Raw genomic sequence first — 20000 nt, forward strand, 5'->3', positions numbered from 1 at the left:
CACACACATCCTCCAACCCTATGTCGCCCCATGAGGTGCGTAGAAGCCCGGAGCTAGGCAAGTTGGTCCTGACACTTAAGGTGAGTTTTATATATATATATATATATATATATATATATATATATATATATTTATATATATATATATATATATATATTTATATATATAATACGTATAATACAATATAGTGTATATATATAAATATATATTATTCACTGTAAGACTAGATCACTCTGCTGATTTGTTGTGTACAGATAATCAAAAGATATGTTGCATTTATTCTTACTAAAACTAAGACTAAGTTTTTCTTAAACTGTACGGTAATCAATAAAATAAATCGGTAAGAACGAGGTGCAACGAAGCCTCCAGTGGCATGGGAGAATACGATGCTCCTGCTGGCGACCGTACAATCATCTCCCCCAAATCATACAACACACAATATTATCCTTCTCCTTCACACGTCCCCCAAATGACAAGACTCAGAGATAAATATACACAAGTAATGTCCATAAACCTTAGCAGCATGGAGACAGTTACTTCAGATGCTGGCGGGAAAGACTGTGAATAAAAATGTTAGACTTAAATATATCCTTGCTAGACTTTGCTGAGATATGGGTCTCTTTCGCACCTCTCTCTCTCTCTCTCCTACCCACCTGACAACAATGGCGGGCCCTCATACTTCACCCATAACTCCCTCCCTCCCCATTCACAACACAGTATACTTGGCCAGAATTATCATCACTAGATCCTGGTGGTGTAGTGGTTAGAATGCCCCGGTCGGAGTGTCGGCCAGGCACGGGTTCGATCCAAAAGATGGTTATTGTTTATTTTTTTATTATTTTTTTTTCTATCATTCATGCCACCAAGGGAAGTAGCCTGGTCACCTACCCTTATATATACTGGAAGGCCCTAGCCTAGCCTCGGCACCCTACGCAGTGAAGGGGTTAGCAGGGAATAGTCACTGGAAGTGTGTTTATTGTGAACTGTCACAGCCCCACTTGGACCCACTTTACGTATGGAGGGCTGGAATGTGTGTGTGTGTGTGTGTGTGTGTGTGTGTGTGTGTGTGTGAGAGAGAGAGAGAGAGAGAGAGAGAGAGAGAGAATGTAGTTGCAGGCATCTTAATAAACAAAACAGTGACTACAGAAACAGTCTTAACAAATAAATTAAAGACACAAAACGAAGAAGGAAGGGGAAAAACACAGAAGACAAGCACAAGACAAACACCAAGACAACACCAAGAAAAACAGAAAAAAAAGCAAGAAAAAAACACGGAAAGCAAGAAACACGAGAGATGAACAAACTCGCATCAGAAAATTAAAAAACAAAGGGACAAGAAAAACACAAAAACACACACACACACACACACACAGAAAAGAGGAAAGACAAGGAGGTCAGAAAAAGGAGGGGGGACAGGGACTCACCTTGTTGTAGGGGCACTGGCAGGGAACAGACGTGACAAACAGACAGACAGACAGACAGGAGATAAGGTACCACAGACAGACAGACAGACAGGAGGTAAGGTAACACAGACAGACAGACAGACAGGAGATAAGGTAACACAGATAGATAGACAGACCGATGAGATAGAGAAAATAAGAGAGAGAAATATATAGCTTTAATTTAGGGACATTTCACAAGAGAGATAGTAAGGAACTCTCTCTCTCTCTCTCTCCTTTCTTTAGCTGCGGGGGTGTTTTGGTGTGGACCAGGTATGTTGGGATTGCGGTCAGTGAGAGAGAGAGAGAGAGAGAGAGAGAGAGAGAGAAAGAGAGAGAGAGAATCCGAGCTGAGAGGACAGGAAGGAAGAGAGAGAATTGAAATAGGTATTAAGACATCCCACACACTCTCCTGACACACTTCTCTCTCTCTCTCTCTCTCTCTCTCTCCATTGTTTTTTATCAATTTTTTTCAACTACGAAGCCGTCCAAATTCAACCCCTTCACACCGATCACGTATTTCCCCCTCTACTCTTATTCTCTCTCTCTCTCTCTCTCTCTCTAAGTGGTACCAGTCGAGGTCAAACTAGGAAAAATAAATCGAACTGGAGTAAAATGCGCGCCACCGGATTTAGGGACCTTAAACCCCCAATGACGGTACACGTGCGGCCTCCCCCCCACGACAGGCCCACCAAAGAGCCCGGGTTCGATCCCCTAAGCCGACACGACACGCCAGGACGGTCGTAATTGGCCTCAGACGAAAATAGAATGGATGGACGTGAAGGATAAGGGTGGGGGAGAAAGGGGGAGATGTGTGTGTGTGTGTGTGTGTGTGTGTGTGTGTGTGTGTGTGTGTGTGTGTGTGTGTGTGTGTGTGTGTGTGTGTGTGTGTGTGTGTGTGTGTGTGTAATGATGCCCCACCATATTTTTTTTTAACACTAACTTGGCCTAAAATTGCCGTCTCTCCATCTTGAATGCTGTTACAAGAGATACAATAGAATATGATGCTAGTCACGAGGAAGTGCTATGGAAAGATGTAGAGCCGTAGTACTGACCTAACGAATGCTCAGTTGTAACAGTAGATTAACACTAGAATATGGTGCTAGTCACGAAGAAGTGCTATGGAAAGGATGTAGAGCCGTAACACTGACTGTACTCCGTCGTTGTGTTACATGAAAGAAGCTGCAAAAGAACGAAAATCTGGGCCAAGTTTAGGTGACAGGAGTATAGAAACTCGTCTGATTTTGTCTTGTAGGGCGGCTCAGTCTGCTGGTGTGGGCGTTTATGTGGCTGTGTGAGTAGGAAATAAATAAATGATGCAGGGTAGATATTGATAACGTTGAGCCGTCCCCGTAAAACACGAGATATGGCGAGAGAGAGAGAGAGAGAGAGAGAGAGAGAGAGAGAGAGAGAGAGAGAGAGAGAGAGAGGTGTTATATATGGACTCCCCTGTATAATTCAAATGTACAGGCAGAGACAAAAGTTAGTTTACAGTCCCAGCATGACAACTTCACCTCTCTCTCTCTCTCTCTCTCTCTCTCTCTCTCTCTCTCTCTCTCTCTCAGCTATTTGAATATCAGCCAGCAGAGGAAAGTGAGAAACAGAGGAGGTGAAATAACAGACTAACTTTTGCCCCCGACTGTGCAATGTCAAAAAATAAATAAAAATAAATAAATAAATAAATAAATAAATAAATATCATTATTAATTTTCTATTTTCGTCTTGAAATTCTGAAAATAATAATAATAATAATAATAATCGACTGAAATTTTTTTAATATTTTCCACGAGTTATTTCTTGTGTGTGTGTGTGTGTGTGTGTGTGTGTGTGTGTGTGTGTGTGTGTGTGTGTGTGTGTGTGTGTGTGTGTGTGTGTGTGTGTGAATCCCTAACCCTTCACACCCTTGCATCTCCTTCTCTCTTCCTCGGGCAAAGAATTATTCAGTATGGACGGTCAGGCGCCTAGTGGGTCAAGGCCGGATACAAGTTAGGCCTAGTCTTGCGAGAGAGAGAGAGAGAGAGAGAGAGAGAGAGAGAGAGAGAGAGAGAGAGAGAATAAAGTTAAACAAGGAATGGGTTTTGTTCAACATTTCAGTCCGATGACCTATTTTTATTTAATTCTAATTATTTGCAGACGATTTTATTTTCTGAAGATTTTTCGAACTGAAGGGGTTAGACAGCCTTCATTTGTCCCTTCAGTAAGAGGCATAATAATAATAATAATAATAATAATAATAATTAGTAATAATAACAATAATACGATGAAAACGAATAAAAGACACAATAATGATGATGATGATGATGATGATGATGATAATAATGATAATAATACTAATAATAATAACAATAATAATACTAAGGCTGAAAAAGGTTAATATGTTCCCTATCCCTCGCTTTCCCCTCGCACAATTCTGGCCATTACCATAACTCCACTATTTCTTTCAATAACTGTGATACTCGTACGCAATATTCTGAAAAATGAGTGCTGAAGTCCGAAGATCACATTCCTGGTTCCGAAAGTTATCGTTCTCTATCTCTTTATTTATCGTTATGAAATGGATCAGGATTTATGACCACAACCGTACACCGCTACGAGGTGGGATGGGGTGGGATGGGATGGGATGGGGATGAGGGAGAAGGTGATGTGAAGGGTTGAAAGGAGAAATGGGGGTTGATAGGATGCGGGAGTGGAAGAACATGATAAGGAATGATGGGGGTGTGGTGGAGGTGGGGGGAAAGGGGTGGGGGTGGTGGGGGGCTGAAGGGTGGGGGTAGGGGGGTTAAGGAGTGAGGCAGGACTTGCGGAAAGGGGGCGTTAGAGGAGACGTGGGATTGGGTAGGATAAAAGGGGGAATCAGGGGTAGGGGATAAGGGAGAGACTAGAGTATAAGGTGGAAGGGGGGAACGTGGGTAAGGGATAAGGGGTGACTAAGGTGTAGGGTGGAAGAGGGGATCAGGGGTAAGGGGTGAGGGGGAGGATCAGGGTAGAGGGTAAGGGGGGAATAGAGTATAAGGTGGAGAGGGGATCAGGGGTAAGGGGTGAGGGGGGGAGGATCAGGGGGGACTAGGGTATAAAACATCCCTGAGTTCCAACAAAAGGGTGAGTCAGGGAAGGTTTTGCTGCGCTAATTCTAGACCACAGCCACAGTCCCGTCCAGCAGTACTACCCCACACCACACACTACTACATGTACACCATAAATACGTACACTAAATATTACCGCAAACAATAAGTACAATAAATATTACATGTACACCATAAATACGTACACTAAATACTACATGTACACCACAAACAATACGTACACTAAATATTACATGTACACCACAAACAATACGTACACTAAATATTACATGTACACCACAAACAATACGTACACTAACTATTACATGTACACCACAAACAATACGTACACTAAGTATTACATGTATACCAGAATCTACAGGCCTATGCACGCCTGAACCACACGTACACATCTGAAACTAAGTGTACACCACAACTTACATGTACACCAGAAACACGTACATCGGAAATTAAGTGTACACCAGGAGCTACATGTACACCAAAAATTGAAGGCTGTGTGTATACTAAATTCTGGTGTTCTTCGGTATACTTAAGGATTTTGGTGTAACTGTATTATTTTTCTGGAGTATACATTGTTTGCTTGCCTAATGTTTCACTTCTCCTTTTCCTCTGATGATTACTGCTTTAAGCTGTGACAGGCTTGGTATGTTTCTTTGCCCATGGATTAGAATTGTTTTTCGTCTGTGGGTCGCGTTCTTTTCTTTTAACACCACCATGCACTCTCGCTCAGCACCTCTCTCTCTCTCACACACACACACGGCATGCCATTTTCCTTAACACAATCCCCTCCCATCTTCAGCCAGCTTACAGTCTCCACCACTACCCTGGCCCACCTAAGCATCCAGTCTCCCGTCATCACCATCACCATCACCACCACCATCATCATCATCATCATCCTTTTCTCCATCCTAAAACTGGGTGGGGTAGGACCCGAAACTAAAGAAAGAGTTATAAAGTCACCCAGCACCTAAAGTCACCCAGCACCTCTTTCCACTTGTTACATCTCCCCACAAAACTCCTTTATCGTCAAGTACGCTGTTCATTCAATTCACATAAAAAGATATAACATGAACGAGAACAAATGGATAACACTATTGGCGCTATTGGATAACTGCTCAAGAAAGACGAGCTGGAATTCCCTCTGCTTTCACGAGTCATATTTTACTCGTACAAGGCCACTAGGTGAGGGAGAGACGCCTTCTCGTGGTGGCACTGATATAACCAGTCGGCTCCTCTGCCCGGTTATATAAACGTCCCTCAATTCCCTCCCTATCCACCGAAAGGCAGATGGTGGACTGTAAGAGGGGGGCAACTTCAGCCTGCAGTCAGCCAAGTTAATATTTTAGTAGAGCCTGGAACTACTACTACTACTACTACTATTACTACTATTTCTACTACTACTTCCTCTTCTTCTACTGCTGCTGCTACTACTACTACTACTACTACTTCCTCTTCTTCTACTACTACTACAACTACTTCCTCTTCTACCACTACTACTGCTACTACTACTACTACTATTACTACTACTTCCTGTTCTTCTTCTACTACTGCTGCTTCCTCTTCTACTACTACTACTACTACTACCACTACTACTGCTGCTGCAAGGTGGAGTGTAGTGAGGGGTGATGCAAGGCCTAGATCAATACAGGTAATAAATAGATAGCTGAGATGTTACCTTAGTAGTGCTTGTCCAAGGTGATAGGTAGGTTTGATTACACTATTTTGACTACTGGTATTTGTAGCATCATTATCTAGACCTTACTTATCATCATCATCATCATAATCATCATCATCATCATCATTCTCACCTTACGCCTACACCTCCTCCTCCTCCTCTTCCCCACTCGCTCCCTCCCTCTTCTCCTCTTCCTCCTCCTCATCATCAACATTATTATCTTATTCCTCCTCCTTTTTCACTCTCCCTCCCTCCCCTCCTCCTCCTCCTCCTCCTCATCATCATCATCATCATCATCATCATCACCATCATCAGTCTAATTCTACTCCTTCTTCTCCTTACCACCACTACCAATATCTGATCAGCATCATCCTACATTGAAACTTCCTCCCAAAATTTCTGAAAAATATAATGCAGATATGAAAAAAAATTAATAAATATAAAAAAAATATACAGTAACTTCCACCAGACCAACCTACACACACACACACACACACACACACACACACACACACACACACACTCTTACTATGGAGTCTGTTCTCATCTGACGGAACTGGGCAACTCCCATAATTTCAGTCCTGAGTCGTGGGAACATGGAATTCAATGTTTTTTTTTTATGAGGTACGAATGAGTCTCCTTGGTTATTAGTCAAATCAACGCTCCACTTTGAATACATCTGGCCATTAACTGAGCTCAGAATGGTTAGGGATCTTGGGCTTTTGTTATGGGGTATGAGTCTCCTTGGTTATTAGTCAAAATCAACTCTCCAATCTGACTACACCTGACCATTAACCGAGCTCAAAATGGATAGGGATCTTTGTCAGGCTAGAATCTGTGCTATGAATGTTGCAACTCCTGAATACTGACCATGACATGGTCTTACAAAGTGGGTAGGTGTGGTGCATGACGGTAGGGTAGGAGGGGACGTGAGGGGTGGTAATGTGGTGGTGGCAGGGTGGTAATGTGGTGGTGGCAGGGTGGTAATGCGGTGGTGGCAGGGTGGTAATGTGGTGGTGGCAGGGTGGTAATGTGGTGGTGGCAGGGTGGTAATGTGGTGGCGGCAGGGTGGTAATGCGGTGGTGGCAGGGTGGTAATGTGGTGGTGGCAGGGTGGTGATGTGGTGGTGGCAGGGTGGTAATGTGGTAGTGGCAGGGTGGTAGTTCTCCTTGACTCACCACAGTAAAGGTATAATCAAAGTTGACATCGAGGGCTTGTCCTGAGGGGCGGCGATGGTAGCAGGGGATATCGATGTTGGAGAACGAAGGCTTCCGTGATTTTTTAGGGATCTTGATGATGCAGTTGGCGGCGCTGAGGTTGCTGGCCGCCTCTGCATCCCCTCTCGTGCTGGCTGGCTGTACCCCTCCATTAACACTCCCAGGCTCGCCCTCCAACTCCAGCACATCATCCTCATCCTCAACGGTCTCGCCTAGGGGCTCTGGAACCACACTAATCTCATCGCCAAGAACAGGGACATCAGAAGGGAGGGTCTCGGAGGACACGGCCAGGGCGGCATCAGAGGCCTTGTTGAAGGAGACTCTTCGCCGCCTCCGCAGCTTGGCACGGTGATGTGGAGGCACCTGGAGGTAGTCGATGGTGGGGATAAGGCGAGGGGGAGGCGTCAGGGGCACCTCCTTCGCCTCTGACTTCCTCCAGGTCAACTCACTGCTGTCGAACTTCAGCGGTGTCGTTATGTCCCCCACCGGCGACTCTTCATCGGAATCATATATAGTGACTGTTATCGGGCTGGTGGGGGGCGTGGGTAGGAGTGGCGACCCGAGAGAGGGAGGAGGCGAGCCGGGTGTTTCGGTGAGGGGCACGCTGAGATCGAGAAGCGGAAGGCCGTGGGAGCCGATGAGGGAAGGCTTATCCTCACAGTCCCGCAGAAGGGGGACCTCGGCCAGCGTGTCCTGCAGGTTTTCATATTGAGCAAAGACGGCCTGGCGTACGGGGTCATCCTCACTCAGCAGGTCGGTGGAGGAGGTGGTGCGGGAGGGGGTGCGGGAGGGGGTGCGGGAGGGGATGAGGGAGGGGAGGGGTGTGGCGTCCCCCTCCTTCACGGGCATCATGGTGACCACAGACACCCGCCTCCTCCCATCCCCCACACTACCGCCTGCACTAGCCACCTTGATGCTAACGTCACTCTAATTCCTCCTTCACTATACCTCCTTAATTATCACCTCACACAACACAGCCACTCCCAGGACGTAAATACTTCGTCGTGGGTGCATGAAATATTAATGACCCAATAATTAGCTTCTTAATTACTCTGCCTCACTTATTGTCCTGTCACCATTGGACCACTCACAAATTACTACCAAGACTAAATTATGAATGACACAAAAATTCGATAAACTACATGTATGAGTCTCCTTGGTTACTATTCCAAAAGCTGCTGCGTCTCCTTGGTTACTATTATCTGTTTCCTTGGTTCCTATTTGCTGAGTCTCCTTGGTTCCTATTAGCTGAGTCTCCTTGGTTACTATTAGCTGTTTCCTGGATTACTATGAGCTGAGTCTCCTTGGTTACTATGAGCTGAGTCTCCTTGGTTACTATGAGCTGAGTCTCCTTGGTTACTATTAGCTGAGTCTCCTTGGTTACTAGTCTACTTTTATCTGACAACTGAATCACTCGAGCGACTTATATAATCACAGATCCATGAAATTCACTGAGGCCTGAATTATGAGGTAGGAATGAGTCTCCCTGGTTACTAGGAATGAGTCTCCTTGGTTACTAGTCACTGTTTTCATCTGATGGAACTGAGCCAACTTAAATACAATGCCGTAGTTGGTTGCATGAATTTCAATGTGTCGTATTTGTGGGACAGAAATGAGTCTCCTTGGTTACTAGTACAATCAATCCTCCAATCTGACTACACTTGGCCATCAACTGAGCTGAAAGAGGATGGAGATCTTCGACAAATAAAAAAATAAAAAAATAATAAGGATAAATCAATAAATAAAACAGGCTACTACTTCACTCACTGATAAATGAACTGGGGTTATAATGATCAAAAGTTTGCTTACATTTTTCTGCTGACAGTGAAGATTGAAAATATTACATGGAAAGGACTGTGACAGCATTATGAAGCACACACACACACACACACACACACACACACACACACACACACACACACACACACACGCAGTACTCGTGATGGTACAATCGGCGTCACAAATCCGTGGTACGATGGGTAGAACAATACTTACACCCTGTTAACTTTATCTACACTCCTTTTACTTTAACTTGGCCTAAAACTTACACTTCTCAATTTTCAAGCTGCAACAGCTGATTAACACTTGAATATGATGCGAGTCACGAAGCAGTGCCGGGGAATGGACGAAGAGGCGTAGTACTGTCTTTTTCCGCCGCCTAGCGACATGAAATAGGGTGCAAGGGGACGAAAATCTAGGCCAAGTCAAGGTGAAAAGAGTACTGGCGTAAAATTTCAGATATAACAAGAGATTAACACTACAATAAGGTGCTAGACACGAAAATATTACTGTTATTCTGCCACTGAGCGATGGGCAATAAGCTGTAAATGGACGAATCTCTGCCTGGTTAAGGTGATGAACATAATTTAATAACAAATACTAGTGGTTTCAGTAAGAGTGTAATTTCTGTGTTACTTCGACTGCCCTTTCAATATTTTTTTTTTTTCCATTTGTGATTTCAGACGCAATTTTCAACGCTTTCAACGATGCGTCAAGTGTCAACATTATTACAACTCTTCCTTCAACGCTGCTCCATCGGTAGTTTGAAGTACTTTCCAATATTATTTCAACAACGATGTGTGTAACCTCAACATTATTCTTTCAGTGCTGCTTCAGGTACGTATAACATCAACTTTATTTCAACAATATTTCAACAAATCTGTATTATTTCAACACCATTTTCTCAGCAACACAATTAACAGAGACGCAGAAGTGTGTGTGTCCTAACACTACATAAAACACTCGACATATATCACAACACAACACATACCACAGGAGTAGCGGCCATGCCTGCGTCCCTACCAACTCAGCAAAAACACAACACAAAACGGGAACAACAGCCTGTGTGTGTGTGTGTGTGTGTGTGTCGTAACCGCTAGCACCACCGCATCACCTTCACACATCTAACACCACGCACTACCACAGGCATCAAAACACACACAAATCACAACATAACACAGGCGCACCAGCTGTATATGTATCGTAACCACAAGCAGCACCATCACCTTGACACACCTAACACCACGCACTACCACAGCCATCAAAACACACAAGGGATGCACCACCACGGACCCCAGGATGTACGCGCATAAAAAAGCATAATAACGTCCGTCTTTCACGTACCCTTTATCACCCAAAGATTTTATATATTTTGACCTCCTACCACACCACGATTTTCATTATTTATACTTTTTCTTCTCTGACCTCCTACCACCATCATTATATTTTTTTGTACTTTTTTTGTTATTTTTTCTTTCTGCTTCCTATCGCCCGGCGAGTTTATTTGTCTCCGGACTTCGGGTGACGTGTTTCTTCCTTTACTCTTCTGCTATACTCCTTATACTCTAACCTGGCCTAAAATTGCTATCTGTCCTTCTTGAATGCACATGACCCTCCTTAACCTCTTCAATAAATAAATAAATAAATAGGGAAATAACTAAATAAATAATAATAAATAAATATATAAGCCTTACTTATTTCTACAGTTGTATAATGGTTGCCTAAATTATAATGAATGACGTCACCGTACTGAAGGGGTTAATTATAATTACGTCACCGTACTGAAGGGGTTAATTATGACGTCACCGTACAGAAGGGGTTAAGTATAATTACGTCACCGTACTGAAGGGGTTATGACGTCATCGTACTGAAGGGGTTAATTATAATGACGCCACCGTACTGAAGGGGTTAATTATGACGTCACCGTACTGAATGGGTTAATTATAATGACGTCACCGTACTGAATGGGTTAATTATAATGACGTCACCGTACTGAAGGGGTTACTTATAATGACGCCACCGTTCTGAAGGGGTTAATTATAATGACGTCACCGTACTGAAGGGGTTAATTATAATGACGTCACCGTACTGAAGGGGTTAATTATGACGTCACCGTACTGAAGGGGTTACTTATAATGATGCCACCGTACTGAAGGGGTTACTTATAATGATGTCACCGTACTGAAGGGGTTAATTATAATGAAGTCACCGCACTGAAGGGGTTAATTATGATGACGCCACCGTACTGAAGGGGTTAATTATGATGACGTCACCGCACTGAAGGGGTTAATTATAATGACGTCACCGTACTGAAGGGGTTACTTATAATGACGTCACCGTACTGAAGGGGTTAAAGTGGCACTGAGTGAGGTTTAAACACATTATCAAATTTATTTATTTTTTTTTACACTAACTTGGCCTAAAATCTGCCATCTGTAAATCTTGAATGCCGAGTTATAACAACAGATTTACACGCGAATATAATGCTAGTCACGAAGAAGTGCTATGGAAAGGATGTAGAGCCGTAGCTTCCGCCTCTAATCTATGTGAATAAAAGCTAAGACAAAAAAAAATGGTAAACGACGAAAATCTGGGGCAAGTTAGATGCAATAACGGGATACTGAATTACAGAAACAGATTTACACTCAAAATATGATGCTAGTCACGAAGAAGTGCAATGGAAAGGATGTGGAGCCGTAGCATTGTCTTTTTCCGTCAGTGATCAACGTAAAAAAAAGAAAGAAAGAAAAAAAAAAACTGCTCAAAAACAAAAATCTAGGCCAAGTTAAAGAGTACAAAGAAAAAATAGTAGTGTGTTCTCTCAGGTTGCAGTACGTGATAAGAACATTCTAGGCCAACAACAACTACAACAACAACAACAGTACCAACAACAACAATAGCAGAGTTAGCAGGGTCGGGCCAAGTCCTCACAAAAAGCTGCTAAATTCAAACAACCATTTCAAAATTAAAATGTATCTTTTTCTTAACCATGTTCTGGATTATTTAAGGCAATAAATAAATAAATAAATAAATGACTAAATAAATAAATAAAGCAGGAGCAGTATTAGTAGAGGCTGTACTGAGAATAATATCACAAAATATTAATGCATTTTTTGACCATGTAAACGAATTACTATGAGTTCTGAATACTTTATCTTACAACACACACACACACACACACACACACACACACACGCAAAACGACAGGCGTGGCGATGACCAAAGACAAATCCTTACTGCACTCGGGGTATCACAGAATTAAAATATATGGTATCTGTATTTTTCAACCAGAGAAACGAAATAATATGACAGTTCCCGAAATATTTTGGAAACGACGGAGGGTGTCTATGGATATGCCACAATCTTTCAAGACGCGTCAGTAACTATCGCTCACGTTAAGAATTATAAGTTTCTCTGATTTTTTAAAGGAAGGAAATGAGTTACCATGACGAGAGAGAGAGAGAGAGAGAGAGAGAGAGAAACAGGTATCAATACAAGCCAACACAAAACCATAAATTCCCAACCTCGAGTAATTTCACAAACTGAAAATAAATAAAAATTAATAAATAAAAATAAAAATAAAAATCTCCATTATTTTTTCGACACAAATTGAAAAAAAAAATAATAATAATAGGTCGCTTTTAACACGAAAAATTTTGCTTCTCCAACGGCACTTAGGATCGGGAACTGCTTTTGTCTGGTGTTCTGATCAGTGTATCTATTTATCTCTATTTCCCATGAGAGTCTTCCTTATTTTTCATTATTTCATTTTATTCCGTGCATTATTCATACCTTACGTAGAGTTTTTGGTCATTAGTTTTTAAAAAGATCTGGTTTGTTTACACGTGCATTTTTCTCCCCACCTGCCTTTCATTTTTCCGCATAATAGCACTCACTCTTCTTCCATTTTCTATACCTCAGAGCTTCCTTTTCATTTTCTCCTGTGTTCTGCTCTCTTAACACGTTCATTATTATTATCATTATTATTATTATTATTATCTGTTCATCCTACATCTTCTTCCTCTTGTTCATTTTTTCTTTGGCTTTTCAAAATTTATTTCGCGTTTCTTTGCACTGTCTGTCGCATTTTGGTTTAGGTACGTATTCACCAACCCATTAGCCATCTTTCTCCTTATTCCATTAATTTTTCTTTCCCGCTGATTATGTTTTGATTCGTTCATATTTTCTATACGAACCACACACACAAAATAAATAAATAAATAAATAAAAAAGCGTAGGTAAGATGGCCGACCAACGTGACTGGGACGCTAAAAAAAAATTCCGAGTGAAACATAAAAACCGGAAAATCTTGAACACTCGTACGTATGGTTACTGACAGACGATTTTACTAAGTTTACGCGTGGATTTCCGTTCTGACACAGGATGAAATACTGTTTGTCACTGTGATACTGTTTAGTCACTGTTGTATCACTGTTCACTGCCCCCGTTTGTGTTCCGGGCGATGCAGTGACGGCCGTGTGAGCGACGGAGAGAGAGTCAGGGATCACACTGGCGGGGGACAGTAGGGGGGGCGGCGCGCCACTCTCAGCCCTCCCCCAAGTTGTCACCCTCTCCGCCCCCCCTATCCCCTCTCCTCACGGTCTCCCTCCCTCGCCTATTTACCCTGGCTTCCTCTTCCCTCATTGTCTTCCTCCCTCACCTACTCCGCCTTCTCCCATCTCCCCTCAGCCTCTCTCCTTCTCCCCTCACAGTGCTCCCTCCCCGGTCCCTATCCCTAACAGTCCCCTCTCCCTTACCCTGCCCCCTCCCTCACTCTACAAACCCTTACCCCACCCCCTTCCCCCTGTCCACCATCTCCCCACATTTTCCCCCCACTTGCCCCCTTCCTTTTCATATACCCAGCCCACCCTTCCCTCCTATGTATCCCCCTCCCCCCAGCTCTCCCCCTACCCTGCCGCCATCACTCTGCCCTCCCCCCATCCCATCCAGAAACACACTGAAACCTGTTTAAGCCAGTTTCCATCTTCATTTTTGAGACTTTGTTCTCCAATTTTATCATTATTTCGTCTCGCTCTCTCTTTTATCGTTCACCCTCTCCTCTCCCCCTCTACCATCTACCCCTCTTCCCTTCATTATTTACCCCTCACTTCTTAACTTTTCTATACGGTCACGGGTTCGATCCTGGCTGTTGCAGGGAAAAGATGGTGGATTTTCATTTCGGTATCGCCAAGTTCACTGCTCTTGTGCTACCTGTACGCCATTAACACCCCCCCACTATCACCGTAACACCAGTCTGAATGTGATAGCCCTTCCGTATCACTAAAGACGGTGGGTAGCCTACTGGTGCTAGGTGATAGGGCTGCCGAGGATTAACGCTGTGTTGGTGTGTCGTAGGTGATGACTGGAGGAAGGAAACAGACTTTATAACCTATGGTGTCAAATGCAATAATAATAACAATAATAATAATAATAATAATAATAATAATAAATCATGTATTATCGAATGCAAAAATATATATAAAATCATTCCTTTATTACCTGTATGTCTCCTTCCCTCACCATTCCTCCCTCCTCTTCCTTACCCTTTCTTACTTCTTACCATCCTCCCCTCTTCCCTCACTTTCCTTCCCCTTCCCTCCCCTCCCCACCACCGTTCCCCTCCCCACCATCCTTCCCCTTCCCTCTCCTGTATTCTCTCTCCTCCATTGCATCATATACAGTATTTCGTATTTCATAAACTCCCCGCACCCCATTCTCAATCTTATCACCCCTTCAACAACTCCCCCCTCCATCCTCCATCTCCCCCCTACCTCCACCTTACCTAAACCCTCCTTCCTACACCCCTAGACCACCTTAACTCCCCCTTCACATTTCCCCTCCCTCATCTTCTCAACACTCACTCCTCCTCCCTTCACGTTAAACTCCCCTCCCTCTTCCCCAACCAATTTCCCCCTGTCTCCCTCCCTCCCCTCCCCCTCCATATCCGCCTACCTTCCTCCCTCCCCCACCATATCCCCCTATCTCCCCCCCCCTCTTGTTTACGTCAACTCATTAGAAGGTCGCTGTTCGCTTTCATCATGTCGCATTTAGACGAATAAAAAACGTATCACGAACAAAAAACGTTTCTCTGTCTCTATGTAAATCATTGCCTTGAACGTTTGTGAGTTGCGGTCTACGTAAACGTTTTGTGAGATAAGGTCTACGTATATTTCACCTTTTTTTTGTAATTTCTTTGTAACTTTTTTTTTATTTGTAGTTATGTCTTGTCTGTCTGTATCTCTCTCTCTCTCCCTTTCTCAAATCACTAGGACATTTATGCTATCATTCCACATTCCTTCTCTCTCTCTCTCTCTCTCTCTCTCTCTCTCTCAAATCACTAGGACATTTACGACATCAATTCACATTCTTTTCCTCTCTCTCGCTCTCTCTCTCTCTCTCTCCACCATTTATCACAACACAGTAAGTCCTTGCAATCAATTAACTATGCAACACCCTCTTCAATCATTTATTTTGAGTAATTTTAGTCCTTTATCACCTCTACTCCATCCTCCCCTCCCTTTCCTCCCTCCCCTCTCCCTTGCCCCCTGGCCCCTCACCCCTCTCTCCCCTCCCTCTCACTTTCCTTCACCTCTTTTTCCCTCTCCTTCACCTTCCCATTCCCCTTCTCTCATCTCCCCACTAAGCTCTCTCCCTCTTTTCTCTCCTCCACTTCCCTTCCTCTCCTTTACCTTACCCTCCCCTCTCTCTCCCTCCTCTTCCTGCTCTCTCCCCTCTCTCCTCCCTCTCTTTTCTCCCCTTCCCTCCCCATCCCCCAGTCACCACCATCACCCACACTCCGTCAACAGGTATGCGACAAAGATAATGGCGTGACAGGTGGAGGGTTATGGCGTCAGGTGGTTGGACAGGTGGATGGAGAGACAGGTGGATGGGGGGATGGGGGGATCAATGAGCATATTACCCACCAGTATACCATCCCTTCATTTTAATATACTCCGGATACCACACATCGATTATATTTTACTCATTACTATCCAGGGTTTGTGAGTGTACGCTAGTGAGTATACGCTGGTGAGTATACGCCAGCAAGTATGCGCCTGTGACAATACACCAGTGAGCATAAGCCTGAGTATACGTCTGTGTGTATACGCTAGTGAGTATACGCCAGTAAGTATACGCCTGTGAGTATACGCCAGTGAGTATACGCTTGTGAGTATACGCCAGTGGTTCCCGTCCTATAGGGTAATATTACGAAGAATGAATGGTTACTATGCCGATGGAGAAAAGGTCTGTTTGGTCCCTATTCTTGTCAGTTAAGGAAGCTCCCTAACACCTCTTCCTAAGCGATTTATTTTGCTTATTACAACTTCCTTGCTGTCCTATTCTGTGATATAAATCCCTGTAACACATTCATACTCTGCATACATAACATACAAAAGGAATATTAACCAGACAGATCCAAAAACAAATCGCTAAAGAACAGGCGTGAGGAAGCCTCCTTGCCCCACGAAAACAGGGATCTTTACCTGGTTGTTTAGTTACACCTGTACAACCAAAGCTAATTAACCGGCATAAATCTAATAATACCCTACTGCTCTTTATTTCATCTTAGCTATACAAAGACGATGGGATATTCCTACGTATATTAATATTGGTGTGGGTGAGGGGCCGGGTTATTGCTAGGAGTAATGAGCTAGTACAAAATTGCTAGGTATGATGAGCTGAGAGTACAATATTGCTAGGGGATTACTGGGTGAGAGTCAGAGATAGGGCTGCGATTAATCTGAACCATGTGTGTTAATAAATCCGTGACAATCTGCGAATGTGACTTGGAGCGTCCCCAACCAGCATCACAAAGGGTGCCTGCCTACCTACCTACCACCCTCCCTACCTACCACTCCAATTAGTTACCTCCCTCCCTACCTACCACTCTCTTTAGCTACCTCCCTCCCTACCTGCCACTCTGATTACCTACCACCCTACCTACCCATCTACCTAAAAGCCACCCTAACTCACCCACCCATCTCCATCCCCACCTTCCTACCTATCGACTCAATTACCTCCCCCCTCCCTTTCTATCTCCCTCCCTACCCTACCTCCTCCCTTCCTACCTCCCTCCCTTTCCTCCCACCTCCCTCCCCCCTTGTCTACCTATCTCCCTCCCTCCCCTCCCTCTCTCAGCGGCCTCCCCTCCATCAATGCACAGTCATATACCACGTCTCCCTGGGCCCCAAGCCAGCCTCATCACACTGGCAGGGACATCCAACCCTCCCCTTGCATATTTCCACAAGGCATTTAGGCACGTGAGGCAAGTTTTCCTCTTCCCAGGATGATTGACTTTATGGGAACTTAACCCTAACCTAACTCAACATCTCACCTAACCTACACCTTCCTGGAATAAAATTAATAACCTAATCCAACACCTTACCTTGCCTTACCTACACCTTCCTGGAATTAAAAAGGGACTAATTAAACCCCAACCCTAACCTAACCCAACACCTAACCTAACCTACATCTTCCTAGAATTAAAAAGTGATGAATTCGACAAACTTCCAACATCTCACTCCGAAAATCTGCGTAACCTAACCTTACCTACCACACTACTACTACTACAACACATACCACAACTACCACACGGCTACTACAACCACACCGACCACAACTACCACACCACACCTACTTCGAGACACCTTCCAATATCTCACTCTGGAAATCTACCCAACCCTATCCAACCTACCCTCACCTACCACCTTCCTCCCTGCCCATCACATCCACCATCCTCGTCACCCCACACACACACACACACACACACACACACACAATCAAGGCCCCACAAGGTATGCCAAGGAGTGTTTTAATTGTGTGTGTGTGTGTGTGTGTGTGTGTGTGTGTGTGTGTGTGTGTGTGTGTGTGTGTGTGTGTGTGTGTGTGTGTGTGTGTGTGTGTGAATCAACTCTCCATACAAACCTAACCTTCTAACCTGTCCTAACCTATCAATCTAACTTTCCTCATCCTACCCTCACGTTAAATGCAATGTCAAACTCTACAGCCACTCCAAAAAACTTTCTACCCTTCACCTACCCAAATCTGGTCAAATCTAACCCACTGATAATTTAACTTAAGTTAATTTAATCTAACTTATGCAAATACATGAGGAGATTTTGAAGACGTGTGAATGTAGGTGTTTGTGAATCCGGTCTTGTTTCTATGCGAACGGCACACTGGGTACGTCTCTCTCTCTCTCTCTCTCTCTCTCTCTCTCTCTCTCTCACACACACACACACACACACACACACACACACACACACACACACACACACACAGAAAACTACCAAAGACCCTAAGTTGAGTCCCTTCACTACTGTCCTTTTTTCTTTTCTTATATTCTTGCTACCTCCAGACGATTTTATTCAACTGAGGGAGTAATTTTCAAGCTGGGGGAGAGGGCAGCCTGATGACTTGAATTTCGCTAACACAGGCTTCATAAATCTACCACAAGACCCACAGGCATAACCCCTAATATCGACGAATTCAGTATGGACGGTGGGTGTTAGTGCCGAAAAGGTGACTCAAAAGTGTGTGACATGTGGGACTGTTGGGCATTGGAGAACAGAATGTCTAGACTATAACCTGTGTTGAAAGTAATAATAATAATAATAATAATAATAATAATAATAATAATAATAAAAATAATGTTTTTTTTTTTAATTTCTTCATTCTCTACAGTCTACAAAAAAGTTGCACAAAGTAACATTTCACCTCTTCAACCTTTCATTTTCATTGTGTCTATACCCTTTTTACTCTAACTTGGCCTAAAACTTGCCATCTCTCCACCTAGAGTGCTGAGATGTAACACTAGAATAACATTGGAATACGATGCCAGTCACGAAGAAGTGCTGTGTAAAAGATGTAGGGGGTGTAGTACTGTCTTTTCCAGCCACTGAGCTACGGGAAATGAGCTGATAAAGAAGGAAATGATGGGCCAGGTTAGAGTGAAAAGAGTACAGTATTCCTGACATGAGAGAGACTTGGTATGTCTCTCCACCGACACATGATTCCCTAAGACATGATGCGTCAGGGAAGAACGTGACGGACAAGACTTAAGAGTGACGTGGAGAAAGAGGTAAGCGTGACGTGAAGAAAGAGGTAGGCATGAAGTGGAGAAAGGCTTAGGCGTGATGAGAAGAAAGAGGTAAGCCTGAAGGGGAGAAAGACTTAAGCGTGAAGTGCAGAAAGAAGTAAGCGTAAAGTGGAGGAAGAGGTAAGCGTGAGGTGGAGAAAGAGGTAAGCGTGAAGAGGAGAAAGAGGAACAGTGGGCAAACTTCTGACTTCGAATGTGTACAAGGTTAGTAACACAGCCTACAATTCAGAGCCTGATTTCTGGTTGGCGAGCCAGTAAATGTCAGAATAATTACATCTTCCTTAAACAGAGGTGCTGCTATGAAGGAGAGGAGAGGAGAGGAGAGGAGAAAAGACGCGAGCAGAGGAGAGGAGAGAAAAGAGGTAGGAAGAGTGAGACAAGATAATGAATGAGGTTATAAGAGAGGCAAATGACTGAGAGGAGAGGTGGAATCAGGGCATTACATCTGAAAGGAATGGAAAGAAGAGAAGAGAAGAGGAGGATAAGGAAAGGAAGGGAGGGGGAGAGGAGAGGAAAGGAGAAGGGGGAGAGGAAAGGAGAGGACAGGAGAGAAAAGGTCAGATGATCACACTGACAGAGAGAGAAGAAAAGGGAGAACAAAGGAGAACTGCGAGAGGCTAAGTCAGCGAAAAACAGTAAGCATCTCCCTTCTGCCAAACCCACGTCTTTATTCACCCCCCCACCTAATTATGGAACCCTGATGTGGCG

General features: G+C 43.8%; 1 protein-coding gene across 1 annotated transcript in view; it reads right to left on the reverse strand.

Moving 5' to 3' along the window:
• Positions 1 to 8266, reverse strand: part of LOC145407882 (chloride channel protein 2-like) — a 59026-nt gene extending 50760 nt beyond the window's left edge. The window contains exon 1 of the mRNA XM_080278749.1: positions 7376 to 8266. Within this exon, the coding sequence (XP_080134875.1) occupies positions 7376 to 8266 (891 nt within the window). The remainder of the gene's footprint in view (positions 1 to 7375) is intronic.
• Between the last annotated feature and the right edge of the window lie 11734 nt (positions 8267 to 20000).

Source organism: Coenobita brevimanus, chromosome 8 (genome assembly GCF_032717465.1).
Source record: "Coenobita brevimanus isolate Jiangsu-jjx chromosome 8, ASM3271746v2, whole genome shotgun sequence".
NCBI lineage: Eukaryota > Metazoa > Arthropoda > Malacostraca > Decapoda > Coenobitidae > Coenobita > Coenobita brevimanus.